Below are 24221 nucleotides of genomic sequence, written 5' to 3'. Positions count from 1 at the left end.
GGTGTGTGTACTGTAATGACCTTCTTGCTCTTTCCTTTAGGCACAATGACTACGGTAGCTCAGAAGCACTTTCTGGAAGGACAGACGTACTCCGTGCCCCTGATCCAGCCGGACTTGCGCAGGGAGGAGGCTGTTCAGCAGGTGGCTGATGCACTTCAGTACCTGCAGAAGGTGTCGGGCGATATTTTCAACAGGTACAGTTCTTTCACACGGGGGTTTGGGGCTTAGCATTCAGCGGCTGAAAATGGATTCCTATGACAAGGCTGATGCAGTGAAAGGGAATTGCAGTGGCAAGCAGCGGAATTTCAGAAAAGGCATAAAGAAGGACCAGATGCACTTCAATAAAAGTTTCTATGATTCAGGTACCTTCAAAATTGAGCATAATCAAATGGCTGCTGTTTAGAAGAAGTTGGTTGTTAGTAGATTTTAATTCAGTTGTAGATTCCCATAAATTACATTGCTGCTTCTGCGGTTATCTTTGATTCCTTCTTGCTCATGTTTTAAATGGGAGACTTTTTTTATTTAGAGGAGCTTGAATATCTGTCTTTTCAAGTCCTAGTACTTGGAGCAGTGGAATAGAAAATGTCTCTGGTCTGATCTCTGGAATTGTAAACTGTTCTCTTTGGGCTTCTTGTGTTTTGTGCTTCTGTTGTTGTATGTGGGGAGGGCAGAGTACATGAAAGTGCCTGTTCTCAACATGGTCTCATACTCTGTCTAAACTGATCTCTTGAGGGATTCAACCCAGGCTTGCCACTTCTTGCATGCGGTTGTCATTAGGATTAGATATATAGGACTGCCTATATAGCAGGTCAGAGAGACTCTTGTGTTTTCTGCAAATGGTAGTTAAGGCGGTACCTTTTTCATCTGAAACCATTTCTGATGTCTCAGAGACATCTGCCCTGAGACAGCATGTCATATCATTGGTATAGAAAAGGAGTTCACCATTTATCTTCTCATAGACTGATAAGCAAAAGTGCTTGCTTTGGTTTCAGTAGGGATCTTGACTGCCTAGTATGATTTATTGTGGCGTGCGCAGGGCCACAATGTTCTTTCTTCTTTTGAGTTTTTTTTTTAAGGGCAGATTGAAGTTCTTCAATTTTTGATAGCAATCGTTTGAAAGACAGCCTCAGGGGAAAGAGTAATCATGAAAGCAGAGATCAGGTCATTGAGGTAAATAAAGGCTTTTCATTGGAGTAATCTTTGTTTGTACAAGGGCTAAAGGGCTCCCGGACAAGGGCATGTGCAGGCTGGACTAAGCTGAACACAAGGCCTCATTCTTTTGTGTGATTCTCAGTATGGGAGCTTCTCATGGCATAAGGATGGGAAAAGTCTTTCCAGAGCTGCCAGAAACATGGGGATGGCACCTCTCGAACTTGGGACAGACTGGCAGTGCTGTCCCTCTCTGTGGGGCATAGAAAGCTGTTGATAAAGCTGGAGTGGTTCTCTCTCCATCCCACCCCCTTTTTTTTGTACTCTCTGCTTTGTAATGCAGTTCTCTGTAATTTCCCCAGGGAGGCAAGCCTGCTGTTTTGTATGCAAGTCACTTCTGAGTCCTGAACAGTGACTGTGATGCTGTTCCCTCGCTCTTCGGTGCACTCATGACTTTTAATTACCAATTTTTTCCAACAACAGAGGAGGCTTCATTGGGCTCTTTGTTTGCTTTGCCTTTCCTCTGAGGTCTTGCCTCTCTGATATAATTAATAACGATTTAGTAATTATGCAGGCGTCTGATTAAAAGTTCCGTGACCTCGGTTGTTCCATGCCAGCCAAGGTGCAGAGCTTTCAAGGTGAGAACTTTGCCACTTAGTGAAGAGTGACCTTTTTTCTTCCCTTTCCTGAGATAAGGCAGCTCTGCCTTCCATTTCCAGGAAGGAGCTGCCTTATCTGGGGAAGCCGACTGTTCCGATCTGCCAGGCAGTTGCTTGCAGTGTTGACAGAGAGGAAACTTGTTCTTGACGGCAGACTCAGCTGACTGTGGCAAACTCATTACCTCAGTACTCTACAAAGATGCAGGTGTTCTGAGGTTGTTTTATAGGAGCTATTGGGTCGGTACTGTGCTTTTGAGAGTGGCAAGCCGGTTTGTAATTTGTGGAAGGTGGAGTGAAAGAATCTCCCTTACGCCCTGTGGAGAGAGGAATCTTTCCACAAACAATTCTTTTTTCTGTGCTAGCTGATGAAGGCTTCTGCTTTGAGTTGTTGCTGACATGACAATTGAGTATGAATTCTTAAAAATGAAAATGTCCATCCGTTGTGCAAGGGAGGGGAGCTTTTATTCAATATATTTGGAAACCAGTTGAGGGCAACTGTGGTACACTTATGGTTATAGAAATAATATTGCCTGGGCCAGGTAATGGCTGTACAAAAGCAGCGGTGGTGAGAAGCGTCTGTGGATTCAGTCTTCACAAGGGGACACGAGAAAGACATCTTTGGATTTGAGGGGGTTAGTGAAAGAGGATAAGCAGCTTTTCTTTCCTCCCCACCCCTCTGCCCACAGCCCTCATTGGGGGGATCTGGGAAATAACCCACGAGAAGTTTCTGCCAAGCCCTTCTGCCACTTCTTTTGAAATGCTCTCAAACTGACTTGCTGTTAAGCTCAGCGGTGGCAGGTTGTATGGTGAATGGGGCACTTGGCAGAGTTCATTATTTTGTAGAGACTGAGGGGATGTGCAGATGCAAAAAAAAAAAAAAAACAAACAGGTAAACTGTGGCTGAGACCCAGAGGAGGCCCACTGGAAACAGCCTTGGAGAACAGATCTACAACCCAGAGCAGTTAAACCTCCTCTGTACCTTGCTAGAGGCGCACCTAGGCTGTGGTCTGGAATCGCTAAGAGTGAGCTCTGCATCCCTCTGTCATATTCCTAACCCATGGGAGCAGGGACCCATGCAGCAGGGCACCACGTGTGCAGAGGGAAAGCACTGACCTAAGCAGGCTGTTGGTTTCTGGGCATACAGGTAGTGACAGAAGACATCGACTGCTAACAGTCTGCTCCTCTTAGGAGCCCTCTTGGTGCTGGTCGCAGTACGTGAGGAGATCAGGAGGCTGTGTGTACTTCCTAGGGCTGCATTTTGGCGTGATGGAAGCTCCAACCTTGTGTATGTTAACTGAATTCATGTAAGGCAGCTGCAGTGGAAGCTGCAGTAAAGACCAGCAGCTATTGAGATTTTAATACGTCATTACTGCTTAAAACACAAATATTCTAACAGAGCCAATCTGGCATATCTATATGACTTTAAGTCTTGGACATCCAAGGAGGGCTTTAGATACAGGTTACAGTAGGCAGAATGGCCGATTTAAACGCTCAATTAGCCAGTAGTGTCTCATCTATTTGTTTCTTAATTACCAGCATTTTCTGGGTGAGAACATGTGTCAAAATCGTGTGCTCTGGATTTTTTTTTTTCCAGAGATGATGTTGCGAAACGTACTTTACAATAGGTGATGGGTTTAGGTTTTCTGAGATGGCCCCTTGGTTAGCTATGCCTGCCCTTCAAGATTTCTCAGTTTCTGAAGAGTTTTTGTTGCCAGGAGCTGGTGGTAACCTGTAACATGTCGGCTCATTATTGGACTGTATACTTTTGTATAACAGATTGTGGAAAACTGCCTATCCAAGTTACCTCATTTGGTGTGCTAGCAGCAGCAAGAAGATGAATACTTGGGGTTGAATGTTGTTATCAAGGTCGTGGTCTCCTTTGCCTATAACCAAACCATAAGTTGTCCAGTAGATTAAATTTCTCATGGGCAACAGAGCCTTAGCAGATGTTTGGGACAGGAACAGGGCAGAGATGCAAACAGGGAGTACTCTGTGAGATCTGTGCTTTGACAATGGTTGCATGTCAGTCTGGCCTGAAATTGAAAATGCAGACAAAACCTCAGTCATGAGGTACGTTTGGGTGTTCCCCCACTTCTTTTAAACTTATTGTTGTGATTAATCCAGGTCATCAACAGTGGAAATTGATGACTGAATGTCTTTGTAAGAATGTAATTGATGTAAATGTATTAGTTAAGCAGTTGTATAAATTTGCAGAGAAGAATCTCACTATGAATCGTATTGTCCTTTGCAGCACACTGTGGCTCTGGGATGCATCTTAGCTTGGACACTGCATTCAATTTGTTCCTCTGCTGGCTGTGAGGGTTTGATCTTACAAGTAGGAGACATGCCAAGCAGGCTCCATTGTGATGGGCCTCCATTCAGATCAGTTTCCAGCAGGAGACTGGCTGTAAGGCAAAGAATCAAGTTTTCTCCAGTTACTTTGAGAGTGACAGGACTCTTGTTAAGCAGCATGTCACCTTGTGGTACTTTGACGTTGTCCAAGAGGCCGTTTGGAAGAGTATGCTAGGTCTTGTTTAGTTTCAGATAACTCTCTTGACGGGGGCTGTAGGAGCAGGCGTTCATTGCTAGAAAGATTAAGCAGGAGTGGTGAGGTAAAGGAGTGGGTGGACGGTCTGCAGATACGGAGATAACAGAGCATGGGGGAGACAGAGGGAGGAATTTTGCCTGCAGATGTTGATTATTATTGTAGATGTGTGTCCAAGTAACGTGGATTTTTGTAAATGTAGCATACTCTTCATAAGAAACCCTGCGCTTGTTTTAGCTCTTGTGGTCCTCTGGAAGCTGAATCTGAAAGCTTGTAAAGGTGGAGCTTGAGAGAGGTTCCAAAACCATTAGGAAAATTTTGAGTTGATACACGGGGGTCAGGTCAGCATGGCTGGTGGCAGCTGGCAGTAGTGATCATCTAATGCGCTCGAGGAGTGGAGGGATAGAGAATGTTCTGCAGGAGTCCAGATTACAGCTCTTCCCAGATGCTGCTAAAATCCCTAAGTTTAAAATCCTGTGGGATCCGAGACCCAGGCTCAATCCAGATGCCTTGACAACTCCATGGAGTGGCGGGGTGGGGAGCACAGTTACAGCTGTCAGCTTGAAACTGGGCTAGTAGGAAGGAGGAGACTGACTGGTGTTAAGTCATTCACAGATTATTCCGTAAAAATGAAACAAACGTGATGGAGAATTAGCAAGATAGGATTTTTGCTCATTTCAGAAAGTGCCGAAAATCTGTGTCTTTTGGACTCTCGGAGATTAAACGCATCTTTTTGAAGAACAGAATGCTGAATTTGACTCTGCATGATGCTTTTTATGGCATTGTCATTGAAATATAGTGATGGTAACTTAAGCCCCTGCTCTAGGTCTACTAACATCAGCCCTTCCACAACAGTTCCTATCACTAGCAGTCTGTTTATCTTTGAATCCCATTCCCCCAAAGGAGGATGATCAATCTGTTCTGCTTTAAGAGATTGAAAGGCAAGCTTGAACTTGATAAGAGAGCTGTAGCCTTCTTTATGCTAACAAGGCTTTCAGCATAGTTTAAAATGAGTAATTTAAAGGAATGATTGAAGTGCTTCACCCGCAGTATCTTCCTCTAAGCAGACTTAAGCTTGTCGCACTTAATAGCAAGTCTGCAAATAGAGGTACATATTAATGAATAACTAAGAGACTTAGTATTGGCAGTAATGTAAAATGTTTCTCAAAGCACGAGATGACTTTGCATTAGCTACAGAAAACATTCTTTGGGGAAGGAGGGCTTTTAATGCTTGATTCTCCGACTGAAAATAAAATGATGGAATGTGGTATCTGGGTTGCTGAAGTGGCTATCCAGGAGCACAAAAAGAAACGTGCCTTAACTATATCCTCAGTCACAGGGAAGAAAATGAGTGGGTTAGGTGCAATCATGCTAAACTGTCAATATATCAATTGCCTGTAAGTAGTTGGGTTTGTTGGTTTCCTTGCTTGTTTTTTTAATTAAACTAAAGCAAAATGCAAAAGTTGGAGGAGAAGTGTTCTCCCATTTCTGGAATTTGTATCAAGGCTGCTTAGAATAAGGAGGCAGACAATAATTGCAGCCTTAATAGAGCTCTTGAGAGGATTCTGTCTGTGCTTACACGGCCCTTCATGGTAGTAGGATGTCTAATGGAAACATAAAATAATTTGATCAAAACAGATGGCATGTGCAGTACAAAAGGCAAACAGTAAAGAGAAGCTTAAGTAACTTTGGTACATATGGTTTGTTGTTTTGCTTTTTTTTTTTTTTTAACCCTGACAGGATGGTCTCTTGTTTGTACTGTGTGCCTCATTGCAGAAAAGTCGATTATGAGCAGCAATTTTCAAGTTCTAATGAGCTAATTCGCTCTCTGGTCCTTAAAAACAGGACAAGACAGACTCCCTGAGAAAGCATGTAGGAGATTCAAAAGTAGAAAGAAGTGTAAGATACAGCTAACTACAGAAGTGTAACAGGCAGGATATGTATGCATTGTGGCTTGCCCATCCTGAGGCCTGAATCTGTTCCCTCCTCTCTTGACAACTTACATTCTTTTTTTCCCGACTCTGAGGAGGTCAGATCTTTCCTACTCAGAAGTAGGATTCCTGCTCTTGAAAGGGTGAAGGAACAATACAGAAGGAGAACAGAGATGGGCAAGGTTCCTCTTTTAGTAGTTTAAAGCAGAACTTTGATTTGCTGTTGTTTGGTTTATTTTCTTTGTTCAGTCATGAGCAAGGAGAGATACCACCTGAGCTTCTACAGGGTTAATTAGGACAATGCTAATCATTTGTAAAAGGGATGTTGCTGTCTACAACTATAGGAGATAGATTTCCTGAAAAGAGGTGTTCCAGAAGTTTGTGATAATCTTCACGTGTTAAAATTAAAATTAAAAAGTACTTGATAGCATGGGAACTTCTTGCTGTGAGGATTCTGTTCATGCAGCAAAACTGCATCTTGAAGAAAATGATTAATCGGAAAAATATTTAGTCTGATCACATGCAGATCATACTGGCTTTCTGACTTAATTTTATTTGCTTTTTATTTTAACAAATTTTTAGGTATCTGTAGGCTAAAATGGATTTGCCACCATCTACAGATTCCTTATGACTCAGCATAATCTTTCTAAATTTTTAAGAGAGATGATTTTAACATGGGAGATGCCACATGTGATAACTACCATTGTTTATTATTCAAAGGCTATCTTACAAAACAGATAAGGCCGATTTCAAAACCATCTATGGAAATAAAACCTGTGGCAGGAAGAACAAAAGAAGCAAACATTAAACCCATTTGTGAAGGTGAGAAGTAATTATCTTGATAAGCAATGCTTTCTTTCACCAAATATTATTTAAAGCTCAGTCAGTTTAAGGACAGAGCTGTGGCTAAGTTGAGGGGTGATCATTTCATATACCCCAACTGCTGTAAATAGGATTAAACTTTTATGAACTATCCTGTAACAAAAAGTACAGAGATATAATTCCCCCTGTCCTAACTGCTTCAAGAAGTGGAAGCCGAAGAGGACCCTAAAGCAGAAGACTTTTCCGTGTAGCAAGAGCGCTGAGAGCCTTTTGAGAAGGAAGTCAAAAAGTTTATCGGGTCTGGAAGTGCTCTGTGATCTGTCACCCTTACCATGCACCAACAAGACTTGTTCCAGTAAGTAATGCAAGCCTTTACAGTGGGACCAGATTTTCATGTTTGCCTTCAGTTAATTCTGAAGCCAGAGCTGTATGGCCTTGTTTCTAGGCTCACCTACTCAGAGTTGCTTCAGGGTTTCTACCCAATTGAGACGTGCAAATATATTAATTGTATGTGTTGTTCGTGTGTAAGTGTGAGGAGGTGCCTTAAAAGTAGAGTTGGGTCGGAGGGAAATTGCTGTTCAGTGTGAGTGATGGGATGGTGTGGCAGGAAAATGAGTTTTACAGGGGAAGGAGTGGACAAGTTGTGCTACAGTGTGTCTCTGACTTTGTTTTTGCTAAGATCCATGGTGCTGAAACCTCAGTAAGTCAGTGGGATGACAACGGCTGATTAATATTTCGGGTCTAGACTGTATCTGGGCCTTGAGGGCTGCCCAGAGGGCAGAATTGGGACTGACATCCCAGCCATGCCTGTGAGAGGCTAAAGCACAGAGAGCTCATGGCTGAGTAGCATGGGAGTGCTTCCCTGATACCTTCCCACAGTTCTTGTGCGCTGAGAACTTTTTCCAGGACTGAACCCAGCAAAGTTTGTGGCCTTCTGAAACTCCGCTGTTGTGCAGCCAAGTAAGCTTCCTTTCCTTGAAGTTGCTCTGGATGGCTGTGGATTGGAAGGAACTGGATCCACTTCACTGGAGTTGCAATGGCTGAGGTTTGTCCAGCAATAACTCTATAAACTACTAGGGCAAGAAGTTGCTAGTAATTAACAGAGATTCAGAAAAGATCTTATGAACTTCCCCAACCAGAGAGGCATTCCTTCCTCCCCCTCACACTCCAGGTGGCTGTAACTATTACTCACCTTTGGAAATAACCAAGGAGAAGCAGATCTTAACGACAAATCAGTGTGTGCCTTACAGCAAACAAATTTTTCCCTTGTTTCTTAGCTGGTGGGTGTGGCAATATTGCCTAATTGGCCCCCTCCCGCTCTTCCTGACACAATTGTCATGTTTCGCTTTTCATATACAAGGCGATAGCTCTACCTTCTCAGCCACCTTCAGATGCTGGACTCTCGCGCTCTCACTCTGTGTTGGAATCATTTTCTCCTCCTATGGATGAGTTTTGTCTACTCAGTCAGCCCTGGAGGAAGAGATGCAAACAAGTCACTTTGTTTTACAGGCATGACTTCCGTCAGGGATCCAGCGTGGAGAAAACTGTCTGGAAAATAACACCGAGTGGCTTGAAATGCGTATTACAGAATCCCTCCTCTATAAATGGGAGTGTGTGCACTGGGGAAGGAGTTGGGGGAGGAAACAGGAGTGCCAAAGGTCTGTTCTTCACACTTGGCTGGCGGATTTAATGCACTTTCCGTGGTCCTTCTTTTTGACTAGCTGTGGTGCTGTCACTGGGCTTTATCAGAGTGGGGTAGGTTAGAGTTTGGGTGTAAATGCAACTGACAGTTAAGACAGAACAGCATTTTTGGAGACAGCAGATGCTAATGAAGGATTTCTTGTTTTTCCTCCACCTAAATCCTACAGGTAATCACTTCACTGAGGGAATCAACCATGCTGTGCCATCAGGGAGAGGAGGGGATGAAGAATTTAGACATAAAGTGTGTTAAAGAGAAACCCCATGTGGGTAATATAGCATCTTCTGAGCTCAGTGCCATTATATATAATTTATATAATTTATCCAAGAATATAATACTTATTCTGAATTAATACACATTTTAAAATGGAAATACCTGGTTTTATTTTACTTCTAGGAATTTTAGATCTGCCATCAAAGCTGCATAAGATGATGTGCTGGATGGGCCTAAGAGGCATAACAGGACATTCCTTGTAGAAAGGAAGGTAAAGCTGTTGCAGTTCTGCGCTGTGTTAGTGCAGCAATAATAGCCTCTCTGATTATCAGTGACGTGTGTATAATATGCCAGTAACTCGGCACCAAACCCAGCTAGAATGTGCTTGTGCTCCCCACTTCAGTTCTATCACTTTGGCTCAGTGACTGGGTTTCTTTGCTTTTGCCTCAACAGCAGCATTTTTGGAAGTGGCATCTTGGATTTTGTTGGTTCTGAATTGGTCCTAGACCAAATCCAGACTTTTCTTTGTGACTTTGAGAGAGGGAAGGTGAAAAGCTCCCAACCCCTGCTGGGTTGCTGAGCACCTGGCAGGGTTTTCTTTGTTCTTTCTAGCATATGGACAGTTTAGGAAAAGAAATAAATAACAAACCACAGCCAAAATCATGCCCTTCATTATGCTTCATGCTTACGTTGTTATCTGGGATGAGCGGATTAACTGCTGCTAAAGGCATTGGTCTGTGAGAATATTTACTGTGTTAGGATTTCACAAATAGGCTATCAGAATTTCTGAATTTCTGGTCCTGGCAGTTTTGTGGGGGGGAGGGAGGTTTGAAAAGTATACCGTACAAATTTGTTCAGGTATTGCTGTGAAGCCAGTATTTCCATTCATAATGGCTATTTGCAAGTCAGCACTTAGGGAAATGAATTTAAAAGGACACTGAGGAAAATGAAGTCATGTATCTAGAACTGTTCTCAAGGTGATGTCTGATCGCTGCTGTGTCACGGGCTGTTGCGTTGAAATGACAGAGCAGCTGTCAGTCTGAGCAGAGACGTATCTGCTCTTTGATTCTGTTTGGATTAAAAAAAAACTCTGCCTGGGGCCCAAAGTTGTTTTTGGAAAAGTAACTAGAAATCTTTTAAGAAGTAAAAGTGCTGTAATCACTCAGGAAGGGTGTCAGATGGATAACGTCAGGAAGGGTTCTCATTTGGTGAAGAAGCACTTACACTCAAATTAGCTTGTTAATGGGCATATCAGAGAAGGTACCTTTTGAGATTCGAGTGTGAATGCGATTGATTGTAGGAAAATGAAGAAGTAACACTAAACAGCTCCTATTTCTGAAGTGCAAATACCGTGAAATAAAAGCTCCATTGACAGAAAATAAGGAAAGAAATCTTTCCTTTAAGAGAAGGAGGCACTTTTTTGAAAGAGAGGGGTCTGTTGCAAGAAGAACTTCAAATTGGAAGCATGGGTGAGAAAAGGAAAAGATGCAATTAGCAATGAGGTTTCTTAACTAGCAAAGGGCTAGTAACTGTTTCTGAGGAAGCCCAACAACATAAGAAATGCTTGTTTTCTTTGTAGGAAAATTTGGGAAGAATCTTGGGAATCAGTACTGGTCCTCACAGGATGATAATAAGGATTATTAGTTAGTCACTTGATCATGGTCTTGTGCAAGTACTAGCTCGAAAGCTTTTAAGTATCTGTTATTGAAAGGAAGACTGAAGTGTTTGGCTTGTGGCATGGAGGCAGAATTTTGTGTGATTGCCGTCAGCTACTGGTAAGTGGGGAGAAGCTTAAGGTGCAAGTTTGGAGGTAAAGGTTTTTGCATTGGCTTTAATGTGGGAACAGGGTTTGGTTTTGATCCAGAGGAAGAAATGTTGATGAAGAAAATGGCCAGTCTCTTGCATCAGTTCTTACTGGCTATAGCAAAACTGAAAATTAAGCAGCAACTGAAATATGTATGTGTTAATTCCTGTGAACTAAAGCAAATATTGTTCAAATTAACAAACGACAAACTGAAATCTGGTCTGCTGGGACTGTACTGTGAATTTCCCCAGATTTCCTTTGTCACTGGGAACAAACGATTCCACTCTTGGAGTCACAAGCCACCGAGACTTAATTAACGCTTAGAAATTGCTTTGAGATCTTTGGCTGAAAAGCTATGAAGTTCTAATGATGCTAGATTAAATGCAAAGGAAAGTAGTGCTTTTCTCAGAGAATGGTGAGGGTTTGAATTTCTATCATGAGGAGTCATTTTCTTCTCTGGAGGTGGCTGTGTTTCCATCAGCATTCTTGTTCTTGGGGACAAGGGCTTGTTTTGGTAATGGAGTTAAACAGGCCAGGAGCAGAGTATGTGCTGTGTTGATGTAAAAAGCCTCCATCACAATGAACAAGTGGATGCTCAGCTTACCTGGTGTGTTCTGCTGTGGTGGTTTAACACCGATAGGTAGCTACTACTTCTTCCTCCTACTCCAAACAGCACAGTGGATCAGGGCCTGGGGATTGGGGTCAGTTCATAACCCTTCATCTGTGCCACTTCTTCACAGTCACTCTCTTCCCCTGCTCCCACATGGCTCCGTACCACGGGGTCCATCCCCCAGGAGCAAACTGCTCCAGCACGGGTCCCCCACGGGCGGCAGCTCCCCCCAGACCCCCTGCTCCTGCGTGGGCTCCTCTCCACGGGCTGCAGCTCCGGCCCGGGGCCTGCTCCTGCGGGGGCTCTCCTTGGGCCGCAGCCTCCTCCAGGCCACATCCACCTGCTCCACCGGGGGCTCCTCCACGGGCTGGAGCGTGGAGATCTGCTCCATGTGGGACCCATGGCTGCAGGGGGACAGCCTGCTCCACCAGGGGCCTCTCCACAGGCCGCAGGGGAACTGCTGCTGTGTGCCTGGAGCACCCCCTGCTGCACTCACCTTGGGGGCTGCAGGGTTGCTTCACTATATTTTCTCACTTCTCTCTCCCAGCCTTTTTTGAGCAGAACGTATTTAAGAAAGAGAAAAAAACACTCCCAGAGGCCCAGCCAGAGTCGCTCGCTGGCTCAGCTCTGGCCAGCGGTGGGTCCCTTTTGGAGCTGGCTGTAGCTAGCTCTGATCTGACATGGGGCAGCTGCTGGGCTCTGCTCACAGGGGCCATCCCTGCAGCCCCTCTGCTTCCAAAACCTTGCCACATAAGCCCAATGCATCAGTCTTACTTTAGCGCAGCCTACAAAGTAGAACCGACAGGGATTTTCACTAAGTCAACTCTTAAACTTGCACAGTTGGGTGCTACTTACCTTGATCAAGAAGACTGATTTAAAACTGCTTAGAAGGTATGGGCAAAAGCTGGGAATAAATAGGATCTTCCTGATCTTCTATAAAGCAGCCTGCCCTTGTGTTCTGCACAGTTGACTTGGTGTGGACTTCCTTGCCAGTGGGGGGAAGGCTCTGCAAATGTCACCCTTCTACGCCATCATGGTGATGTAGCAAGACATCTTTGGCTCAAAGTGAGACGGAGGCTTAAAGGGTTGGGAGAGGAAGTGGACTTGTAAGTGCTCAGCTCCGTTTCCACCTTCAGGTGAAGCTCAGAAGGAACACTGGTTTCAGCTTGTGTCTCATACACTTTTCTCTTGCATCCCACTTGGGAGAAGGCACAGATCAGACGTTTAAATCAGACTACTGCTGATAGGAAATGTGGAGAGTAATCCTGATTAAGAGTAAAGGGCATAACGGAAGTTGTGTGGAATCAGACAGGGTGCCTGAATGAAAACTAGGAAGGAGTTTCTTCTACTCTCAGTGATCCAGAGAAAGCTGAAATCTCTTTAAAGGTGTTCGGTCTCACCACCCCCAGATACTGTTCACCACAGGGCCACCTGGGCATTTCTCCACTATTTAAGTTTCCTGTCACTCTGTGGTGATACGCGTTTTCTACTCTGTGGGGACAGAAAGAAGATCTTTGTCTACTCTAAGAAAGGCGCTTTAGTGTGAGAAAGGAGCAAGAGAAACGAAATGTTTGTGTACACAGTTGATTAATTTAAGATTACAAGGTGCCAGAACACCTTCTCAAGCTATTTGCCCAATATGATGCATAACTTCAAGCTATGTGGAAACAAAATTTGGTGTTTTACTTTTGACAGTGTCATAAAATTCTGTCCAAACAGGAAGCAACTTCCCTGTCAATAGCAATTTAAACAAACGAACAAAACACTTGAGGCTATTACTACGAAAGATTGAGCTTCGGTGAGTAACCGTTCATGAGGAATTTGCGAGGAGGAGTGAAGACTGTATAGGTAACAAACCAGTTTTTGCAACGTAAGGCATCTTCTGCCTGGTATCTCAGAACTGTCCATGTCTGGTGTTCTGGGAAACAGCTCCATAATATTGGTCAGTATTTGCTTCCACAGTGCCCGTGGGAGAACTCAACAAGCCACCTTTAAAACTCCATCCGTACTGGCAGAAAAATCTTTCTTTTCCCCATTACTTCTTTTAGACCATCCTTCCCAAACGTTGTCACTTGAGGGTAGAACCTGTTGTGTTCGTATATCCTAACGGTATCAATGGAGAAGTAGTTTGACCAAAAAGTAGCCTGTGTGGTTAAACTAAAAGATCTAATTAGATGATTTATTTGCAAGCACGGTCTTGCAGGTTAATATACAATCACTTGAAAGAAAGGACAGGCTGTTTATTTTCACGTCAGTCTGTGCTGGGAGGCAAGTATAAAAGCTGGAAGGTTAAAGAACTTGTTTGTAACCTTTTTTTTTTTAAAAAAAAAAAAAAGCTTTTCTAGGGAGGAGAACAATGCCGCAGAGGAAGAGGGTGCAGTGGTGATAGGTCAAAATACAAATCGTTTCCATTTTTGTATAAACCTAATTCACGGTAGTGGGAGCACCTTGTGAAGCAAGGGATTAAAAATCAAAATGAAATTATTTTTGTGGGAGAACATGACCTCTGAAGAGCGGTGCATAGCAGATCATGCTGAGGATAACCTGACAACCTTGATCACCCTCTAATATGAAAAGCTGTTAGGCATTGCGGGAGTGGGGCAATATGCAATGCTGAAACACCTGCAAATCATGCTTAAGGAGCAATCAAAGTGTGATAAACATTAATTAGTATAATACCCAAGCCCATAATGGAGGAAGGAGCATTGATTGCACTGTCTCACTTGGGATTTCTTTCTGTCAGAGATGGTGTGTGATGACAGGTTCTGATTACACTTACTCAGACATGAAATAAGACTTTAAAAATGCTTAAAGATGAAGGAGAGAGAAGAGCAGAAAGCAAACAAGTTGATCTTTCTTTGAGTGGTTGAATGTATTTGGCTTTTTGTAAAAAGCATGCGTTTTTCCTTTTTGCCTTTCAGACTTTGGAGGTGAACTGGTATTGTGAACAGGTTTTGAATGCTCCCCTAGCTCGTTGTAAACTGAATGGCTTAGCAGCTTTCCTCTTGCTCTCTCCGTCGATTCTGCAACGTCGCTAGCAGCTGGGTAGAGTCATTGTGTGGGAGTGGTGGGAGGGGAACTCGGGCTTCTCACAGCCCATTTGTGACCGCTGGTCACTGCGGTGAGGCTGTTTGTGAAGCACACACTAGTGCCTCATAAAGCGCTATCCTTTGTTAGCCAGCCAGGATGCACTCAGAAATTCTAGCCTCGCTCTCTAGGCCTGTTTCAGTCTAGTGGATAGTGCATCTAAGCCCTGAGTTACGGGCACTGGGGGTGATAATGTTGATGTTTCCCCACGTTGATGTTTCCCCACCACTTTAGCAGCCTGAGGAGCCATAAAAGCCCATGGCCTTGTTTCAGTAAGACTGTTACACAAATTAGAAGTTGGAAATGTTTGAGATTTTATTATTCTCTGCAGCATACAAATGGAATAGAGTAATGACATGTCTCTGAGTCTCAGGAAGGAAGTGGGCTCTGTAGCCTGAGAAGAAAGATGAATGCATAGCACTCTCAGCACCACCTTGTTCTGCTTTCATCGTGGGACGATGTCTTCCTACCCCCAGCAGTAGTCTCTCCTTGCCTCCCCACTAGTCCTCTCACTTCTGGAAACCTGCTGAACCTTGTCCTACAGGTCTGATGGTACCTCATACGTCACTGGTGGTATTGTGCTGGTTTTGCAGTGGTGGCGTCGAAGGATGAACGGCAGCCAGCACTGATATTCTTCACCATTACCTTGCTTCAGCACCAGGCTGCTTGTAGAGTCTGGGGATGTAATAAAATGCAAGAACCATAAACACCATCCCTTCTAATTCACACCTCCTGCAGTAAGGGAGGGATTTAATGAAATCACTATTTGTTAGGAAAAAAAAATAGCTTGACTTTTAGGCAAAAAGCCAGGGGTGTATAGAAAAATTTACCCTACGTACCTAGAAGTTTAGAACAACACCAAGCATTTCCCTGCTATCGCTCAGGGCTGGAGCCTGCGCTGGGAGGAGACCAGAAGTCTGGCTGGCTGTGATGTGTACAGTCCTCATTTAAGGGAAAAGTCATTTAATACTTGGACTGCTTATCCTCCTGTGCAACTTAGTTACTCATTCTGCTCTGCAATGTTCTTTCTCCTTGGTTGATCACTTACTTTTGTACTTCAGACATGAAATTGAAGTTCTTTGGTATTCCAGAGAGGTTTGCTCCCAGACTCAGCTGCCTTGTCTTTCTCGTTCACCTTGATGTGGAACTCACCTCTTCTCCCTTCCAATTCCCAAGTTTTGTCATCCCTGTCACTTTTGGGTGATACGTGCGCTCAACATGGACAGCAAAAGCCCTGCTTCTGCTGTGATAGTTCCCTCCAGCTGAATTCTGTCTTTCCTCAAGCTGCTTTGCTCAGTCACCTTTCTGATAACCTGTCAGCCTACCTTCAAACCTGCTCTGATTTTAAACATTTTTCTGGTGCTGTCTGATCCCAAGAAAGTATAGGTGATCAAAATCACATTTTTTTTTTGGCATTGTGAAGTGCTTGGAGACACTAATAGGAATATGGGATTATTACCAGTGCTGGTAATTGACCGGCAGAGTCCAGTATCCTGCATGCCAAATGCCTAATGCTTCGTGTCCTTTTCCTGTGGTAGTAAGATAACAATTGTTTTTTCCCCTCTGAGCAGACACAGATGCAGCTGGGGAGGTCTTTCAGTAGCCACCTGAATGTGAGGATTATCAGAGAAGTTATAAGGAGATAATCAGAAATGATCAGCTCTGTGGCTGCAGATGAGATAGAAGATACGGGGCCAGGAAGGGCAGTGGTGAGGTGGGATAAGTGTTCCTGAGAACCACTGTGGGTGCTTTGAGGGAGTCACCTCTAAAATGGAGTCGAGCACCAGACAGCAAGGTGAGGGCTTTAGGAGAAAGAAGCAATGAGATGTACATTGAGGGCAAGAAGGGGAGCTTGTGTGTAAAAAGACTTCAGAGGGACAGAGAATGTGAAAGCTTGAATCAAAGCAGATGAAAGATTGGCTTTAATATCTGCATAGATAAAAATGAAAGTCTGTATGGATTATGAGATAATCTACTAGATAGATTTAATCTGCCACATGTATTACTTCCTGAAAGAACAGCGCTGGGCTGGGAAGGTTGGTTTGGCTCTGTGCCCAGGTTTTGAAGGCAGGTGGTACATTCTCCTTTCTTCTGCATGCTCCCTTTTCGCTTGTCCCAGAGCATGCATGCTGCCCAAGGCAGGGGGGCTGGTGCTGTACGCCTCCTGCTTTTTTGCAACTCCAGTCGCATTGAATCCAACTACAGGAGTTTGTGAAGCAGAAAAGAGCACCGAGAGCAAAATAACACAGCAGTGACTAATCGGATGGGCACAGGGTAGGTTCAGGTGCTGATGGTATTCTCAGCTGCCTGAGTGCAGGATTCTGAGGGGCAGTAAATGGACCATTTTATAAACACTTGCTCCTCCTGCCCATCTTGCCATTCCCTTTTAAATAAACACCACTCAGTCACTCACTCCTTCCTAAACAGAGGTTGAAGTCCAACTGCAGCCCTGCCTCAAGCACTTTGCCCTGGAAACCCTTGGGTTTAGGCCCCTCCAATCCTTCAGGTTTCCTTTCTTTATAAACAGCAATTTGGCTCCTTCGAGTAAGCTCAGTTTCCGCAGCAGGAGAAATACTGAAGTTGCTGGAGGATGCTTGAGCATGTTTTGTTTGTTTTTTCCATGTATTTTTTCAGTGTCTGTATGATATATCGTCCCTTATAACCAACATACGCAGCTGTAACTTGAACTGTACATACATAAGTTATGCATTTTTAGGAGCCTGTACGTTATTTGTTGGATTGAGGGGGTTTAATCTTTTTTTTTGATAGTTACCTTGCTCAGCAACAAATAAATCCATTCTGCAGACTGGTGTGTATTCCTTCTGTGTTGTAGGCCTGCATCTGTACCACCTCAGGTGAAGGTTTCTGGCAGATCTCCTAACGTCAGTGGGTTTAGACTGGCAAATCTTAGAGTGGAGATCCCAGGACAAAGCACGGGATGCCTCCAGGAGTAGCCATAATCGTTAAAAATGCCTGAGCTGGCACTGGGCAACTTCCCCAGCTTGTGCTGGGAGCAATCAGTCTGTCTTATGCTGCCTTTCAGTGGGTGAGTGTAATCCCTTGGTTGTTTGGGGTTAGGAGGGCAAGGTGAAGCTGTAGATAGAGAAGCTTCCTTCTTTCCCTTCTGGATGCATCATTTCTGTTGCAGCGAGAGCACGGTGTTTGCCAGTCATGCCCTGGTTTTAGAGATGCCTTCTTTTTATGAGAGGTCCCAGCAAACCTTAAATGAGAGGGAGATGTGCAGCACTGTGAGCTGAGAGGTGCTTGTCTTCCTGATGCCCTCCTGCACTGCAGGAGGTACCGGTACCCCCGTACCGAGAAGTGCTTTGTAACAGGTGATGCGTTGCCTGTGTCTGGTGTGGACATAAAGGGAGTTGTGGCACCATTCCTCTCCCACGCCAGATAACCAGTAGGATGAATGTTCAGTGTGGAAGTGGTTAAGCATGAACGCTAAGGATACCTGGGACTCTTCATCCTGGTTGAATCCTGGGAGAGGGCAACAGTAAGCCTCTCTAAAGCAGAGAGTTCTGGGAATGACTTTCCTAGAAAATGTCATTGTGGGCTCTGAGGATTGAGCCCAAGCTAGCAAAATCCACATTCAGTTCTCACTTCTCAGGTTGCTGTCTCATGCTGGAGACGTCCTGCATGTGGGATCTTGGCAAGGTCAAGGCAGAGCTGGTCTCAGAGCCCGGCCTGCCGTCAGCTCTGGCAGAGTGTTGCTCTGAGTCTTTTGGGGAGTTGTTTCCAGTGCTGCTGCAGAGTCCTGGGGTTGGGGTTGTGCTGCAAAAACTTTCTTGCTTCTTCCTGGTTGGAGAAAGAGTGAGTGTGGGAAGGGAGGGGAAGAGTTGAAAGCAGTGGTGATGATACAGGGCAGAGAAGGGAGCAAGTGCAGCATTTGCTGCTTCACTTGATCCACTCACATTCATGGAGTAAGAGTGAGGAGAATGGTTACAGGTTTTCAGGTCTCAGCATGAGTATTTGCTTAACACTTCGGTCTGGGAGAGAAACGTGTGCGTTGTTGGCCCCTGAGAACTGGGTACAGGAGACAGCAGAGTGCTTGCTAAAAGGCAGTTGAAACCTTGCTTTTATTTAGAGCTTCAGGAAGGCTTTGTTGCTTTCTTCTAGGATATAGGTCTGCTCACAGGTGAGAGGAAAAATTACATCATTGATTTAAGGGAGAAAGGCAAAGCAGAAATAAATGGCCAATTATTTTTTTCAGTTTTGAAGGAAGTAAAAATAGGCAGGTGCCCCCAGGAGCAGTGCTGGGAATAGAGTCAGTCAATACAATTATGAAACATCTGCAAAAGAGGTAAACTGTGAGGTAGGAAAATTTGCTGGGAAGGCCAGTTAGGGAAGGCTTAGGTCCTTCAGAGGCACCTCACGCTTGAACAAAACGAGGCAATGGGACAACCCTGTGACACAGGAAATTTGCTGCAGACAGGTGCTAGGAAATGCACGCTAAAAGGAGCAACATAAACTGCTCTGAGAAGCATCCAGGATATGAACGATGTGGACTTCCTCCTCTGAGACAGAGGGAGGGTGTGGGAAGGAAACCATGAACAGATTTGTTCTTGGTGTTGGTACAAAATACAAGCTGTTAGGCTCTATTTAAAATAAAAGAATGGAGAAGTGGAGAGTGATACGGAGAGGCAGAACCTCATGAGGTTTGGTTTCACTCATCTCCCACTCCAAAAAGAATAAAGTAGGAACCGGCTGTGTGCTCTCCTGCCCTATGCATGAGGAAGCATTTTTATGTCCTCCAAAAGAGGACTGCATGGTTATAAACAAACAGAAACACTTAGAGCTGGTTAGAGATGGAAGTGGGGGTCTTTCAGAACGGTACAAGGAGAACAGGTTGCTCGTACTTTCTGTTTTTTCACTAGCTGCAACCAGCGAGGGGCCTTTAGCGGAGTCTGTTTTTGTACTGTAGGAGAAGAGGCGTTGTACTGAGGGAAAGCACTTGAAAAGATGGGTTTGGTGCAGTTGGAAAGTGGGAATCATGGATCGCTGCTGATGTCAACTGTGTTGCTAAAAGGAATTACACGGACAGAGTGAAAAAAGCATGGAGTTCTCTACCTAATTGCAAAGGGGAACTTCTGATGAAATTTAAAGACAATACTTGAGATTGATTTTCACAGGCACAAAATGATCCGATGGAACTCATTGCTACAAAACAGTGCCAAAGCGGAGTATGGTGTCTCCTGCTAGATTGTATAGCCATAAAAATATTCTGTGCTGGTTTTGTTACTGGGATGAATTTTTAGAACAACTGTCAGCTTTTGAGCTTGAAGCTAGGGCACACGTACAAGTTATGCACGGGGAAGGAAAGTCTCTTCTGAGAAGGTGACTGTGTAGTTACCTGCTGCTGGTGCCCGGTCCCAGTAGCTCTCCTCTGGCTGAATTTGTGTAACAGTTCCTACAGCGCGGTAGTGACAGCGTGCAGTGTGCTGGTGGTTTGTCACACTCTTTGCTGCAAGGTGCCTGCTGTAAGCTTTGTGGGAAAGGGGACGTGTCCACGTGGTGAACGCAGAGGTACTTAACCGGTGATGCTGTCCCCTGCTGTCACAGAGCGCTTTTCTCCCCGGTGCCAAAGCATTTTGATGCTGATCTAGTCATGCAAACGTTACACGAGTTAGCAGACATTATTGCTCCAAATGAGGACCTAATGTTGCTTAGCTGATGCAGAAACTGAATCACAAAGCTGCAGAGCAGCAAGGAGGGAGTCACGCACCACACTGCTGGCGGAGCAGAGGGCAGGATAAGCCTCGCGCGTTCTCAGCTCTGCTCAGTGGCATGTGATGCCTGTTCGTTTTTAAGAAACTATTTTTATTTAAAATATGTTGGCAGGTGATAACCGGCTGTGGCTTTCTTATTAGCAGTCTCTGCAATGAGATGTTTCTGCAGTCTGCTGTCCTGCAATTCTCCAATTTTCTGCGCTGTGCCTCAACCAGCAAGAGGAATGTTGGGCTGTGAGCCACAGACCTGACTTAGTTTCACGTTGGAGCACACAAAACTCGTCACGGGACCAGGACAAGCACTTCTCTCCCAGTACTACTTTATCCTATGAAACAATCCAGACACTGAGATTCACATCCTTCCCCTTGGCCTGGGCACTGGCTGTTGCCAAAAAATCCCTGGTTTTGGATTCTTACCCTTAAGCACTGTGCTTGCTCCTTAGGATCTCTCAGCGGGTGGAGGCCAGCCGGGCACAACTTCAAGCCATCAGTGAGAGAGTCACCCTTGCACAGGCAAAGATTGAGAAGATAAAGGGCAGCAAGAAGGCTATTAAGGTAGTGAGGCTGCATGGCCACCCTTCTTCCTTCCACTTCTCTCTTTACCCCTGAAGCAAGCTCTGCAGAAGAACAGACGCTTAGCTTCTGCTGCTGCCCATCCACCTCCCCATGCCTTGCTTCTGAGCAGGAGTTGTGCTAAGAGCCCTCTTCCTGACAAAGCCAATCAGTGATTTGTAAACCCATAGACCACCCAGTTCCTGGCCTTATGATGCCTGTGTAAGTTGTTGCCCCAAATACTTCCTGAGAAATCAAAAGTATCGTGCTGCACTAAGCTGAGCACCCTCTCCTTTCAGGCTCTTACACTCTTTCATTATTTGAATGGAAACTGCTTTTAGAGAGCCTCCCCTTCGGTGCATGTTTATCCCTGTGAGCTGTGTAACACTGGTGAAAGTCCTCCTCTTCCCATTCCTGCTCCATTTAATACAGTTAAATTTTACAGTTTAATTCCACGTCCTTCCTGCAAGTGGAAGTCTCTTCACCTGTGACCTCCTGCTGCTAAGTTCCACTTTCAAAATTGATGGTTCACGCATGGTGGGGTCTGCACAGATAGCCCCTAGGAGCCCGTTGACCCCAGGGCTGTCCATTCTCACTGGCAGCACAAATGATGTGCCTTAATCCACTCCGTGTGTTTCTATAATGTAGGACTGCTTCGTCGCTGGGATTTTTAATTTCCTCCTTGTCTCCCCACAGGTATTTTCCAGTGCCAAGTACCCTGCCCCTGAGCGGCTGCAGGAGTACAGCTCAATTTTTGCTGGTGCAGAAGACCCAGCTAAACAGAAATGGCCAAGACACAAGATTCAGAGCAAGCACCGAATGCTGGATGAGAAATCTCTGCAGGTAAGGAATAGGAGAAAAGACCTTGAGAGGAACAAGTAAAGCAACTGGGAGGCTGTCCGTCTCTTTGATGAAGTAGACCGGGGCTTTAGGATGTAGGTGGGGAGCAGGATATCTGTTGTCTGCAGCTGGTGAAGGAGATCCTGAAATGTCGAGTTCCTGTTTAGCCTGTGGGCTGAGTGGCAGGGAGAGGCTACCTGGGGAGGTCTGAGAAGCGGTGGTTTGGTGTGAAATGCTGCCAAGGAACTCTCCAGCAATCTGGGTCAACATCCCCTTGCCTGGGTTGGAGGAGGAGAAGACAGGTTGCTGTGTATGCACCGTGCTGGGAGCAGCAGATGTGCTCTAACTGGCAGGTCAGGGTTCAACCTGACACATTCCCTGCTGCCACACCTTAAGAGACTTCCTTCCTCATCCTTGCGTGCCTTGGCCCAAAAATAAACCTGCTACTGAATAATTTATCACACTAAACTTCCCTGAGCTTTAATCGTGGGGACTTCTGCAGGCCCCACGGGATGCTGGTGTTCCTTCCCATCCTCCCGTGACTTTCGGTCCTCCCTTGGGTTTGCTGGTCTCCCTTGGGCCTCTGGCTTTGTCCCCCCAGCCCTACGTGGAACTGCACAGCCGCGTGGGGCGGGGGGACGCCGCTGTACTGGCAGGAGGCTGCCGGCTCATGAATGATAGAAGCAGCCGCTGGCAGAGCGGGGCTCAGTGTGGCCCCAGCACCATCCAGGGGGACGGGCCCTTCTTAGCCACAGCCAAGCAAGGAGCCTGATACGCCTTGCAGTAATGAAATGTGACAGAGGGAAGTCTAATGTTTGCATTTATATCCTCCTCAATTATTCAGGGCTTTCAGCAGAGGCTCACCGCCTGTTTTCACTTCTAATGAGGGCCTCTTTGCTGGGAGCAGTCACGGTGGCCTTTGCTAACTTCACTCACACACACACGCACGCACACATGCCCCACCAGGAAAGCAAGCTCTCCTCATGTCAGTTTGAGAGTAAGTGGTGGCAGCCTGTGCTGGGCACTTAGGGTTTGTGCTCTGGGGCGAAAGCAGTTCAGATAGAATTGTGTGTGGTTCTGCAGTTTTATTTAAAAAAAATGTTTTCCTTCTGGGAAACTCTCCTTGGCCCCTCCACACCCCAAGCAAATGAAAACTCGGCTGTTGAGAGGATGCTTTATGTTGGTAGAATAAGCAACGAGAGCTAAGAACACCAGAGATGGTGTCCTCAGGGTAAGCCTGATGCCCTTGCCTTGCCCGTGGCCGTGATAGCAGCTAGCGTGGTTAAAGGTGAGTTGGCTCAGCCCCTCAGGCTTCTGAGGTGCTGGGCACTGCCTTCAAGGTGGGAGCTGTGTCCCGGTGCTGCAGGTGCTCCTCCCCTCAGGAGGCCAGGAAATGGGGTTTTCCTGTGGAGTGTGGGAAACGTGGTCCGTCTGGGATTGGGAAGAGGTCCCAGCGAAAGTTACGGGTTACTGGAGTAACCTTGCTGGGCATCAGCAACGCCAGTAGCTTCAGATGTCCTCGTGAGGTCTGCAGAGTCCGTGATGGGCTGGGGGAGGCTGAACAGGCTTTTTGGCACTTCCTAACCTTCAGGTGCCAGCTAGCCTCAGAGCTGCACGAGCACGGGAGGGAAGGGGCGTTCTGATGTGTCACTCCAGCTCCCTTCCTAAGAGTGTCTGTTTACTTAACCTTGAGAACCAGGGTGACTTTATAGATTTTTAGCCATAGGCTCATCGGGAAAAAAATACCTGGAAACACACCGTACGTAGGCATGTGATCCTGCCAGGGCCAAAGCACCAGGTTCGGGTGTTGGATACGTCAGGCTGCTAAACCTTTGGCTTGCAGCCTTAGTGTCGCTTTAAGAAAACTCATTTTTAAATGACGTCTGAGCTCGCGGAGTTCACAGCTGCAGGATGTTATTGATGGCTGGTGCCTATTCTAAATTTCAAAACAGATCCAGGTATTTTGAGTAAGACTGGGTCTTTGGCGGCATTTAAATTAAAAGGATTTACATTTCAGAGTAATATGCTTAGTGCTTTTATAACTGCCTTAGCTTAGACTTACAAGCAGAAGTAAGTAATGGTTGGTTTCTCGCTCCACCCTTACGGTGATGCACAGTCTTCCAGTGCTAATTGAAATCTACAAAGAGAGACTTAAAAAAGTATATTTGACTTGAGGGCTAAGTGTGTGAACAGTTCTAGCAAAAACATCAGTACTCCCTCATGCTTAAAAAATTAAACATTGGGCAATGAATATTAATAATCAAAAGAACCTTTATTTCTGAATCTCTGCTTCTATAGTCTCTAAGTAACAAGTTATATAGTTTTGCCTACTTGCTGCCGCAGAAATTCAGGATGTTTATTTCAGGGTACTTTTCACAAGTTGGAATGCATTATCTGAGGGGAAAATAAAAAATAAAAACCTCCCTGTCTTTTCTTATAGCATTTTAAAGTCTCAGAGCACCATACAGACTTCCAGTGGATTTGCTGAGCTGTGACTAAGCCATTTCCCAGTATTTCTGGCTCCTGAACCCAGTACCTGAAATTTCGAGGAGCAGAAACTGCTTGTGTTGCTGAG

General features: G+C 45.2%; 1 protein-coding gene and 1 long non-coding RNA gene across 7 annotated transcripts in view; one reads left to right on the top strand and one right to left on the bottom strand.

Moving 5' to 3' along the window:
* The window catches only part of WASHC1 (WASH complex subunit 1), a 42853-nt gene that overhangs the window by 12317 nt on the left and 6315 nt on the right, over positions 1 to 24221 (top strand). For all 6 annotated transcript variants that reach the window (XM_083820173.1, XM_083820174.1, XM_083820170.1 and 3 more), the window contains 3 exons: positions 41 to 194; positions 20698 to 20809; positions 21503 to 21649. In XM_083820173.1, coding sequence (XP_083676299.1) covers positions 46 to 194; positions 20698 to 20809; positions 21503 to 21649 — 408 coding nt within the window. In that variant the 5' untranslated portion in view covers positions 41 to 45. The remainder of the gene's footprint in view (positions 1 to 40; positions 195 to 20697; positions 20810 to 21502; positions 21650 to 24221) is intronic.
* On the bottom strand, positions 10978 to 20684 carry LOC310892416. Its single transcript, XR_014578107.1, has 2 exons — positions 15359 to 20684; positions 10978 to 15194 (listed from the first exon to the last, which is right to left on the bottom strand). It is a non-coding gene; the product is annotated as an uncharacterized lncRNA (long non-coding RNA).

The sequence above is a fragment of the Anser anser genome (assembly GCF_964211835.1).
Source record: "Anser anser genome assembly, chromosome: 1".
Taxonomy (NCBI): Eukaryota; Metazoa; Chordata; class Aves; order Anseriformes; family Anatidae; genus Anser; species Anser anser.
The sequence above is the reverse complement of the archived record's forward strand: the minus strand, read 5'-3'. Positions and strand labels throughout refer to the sequence as shown.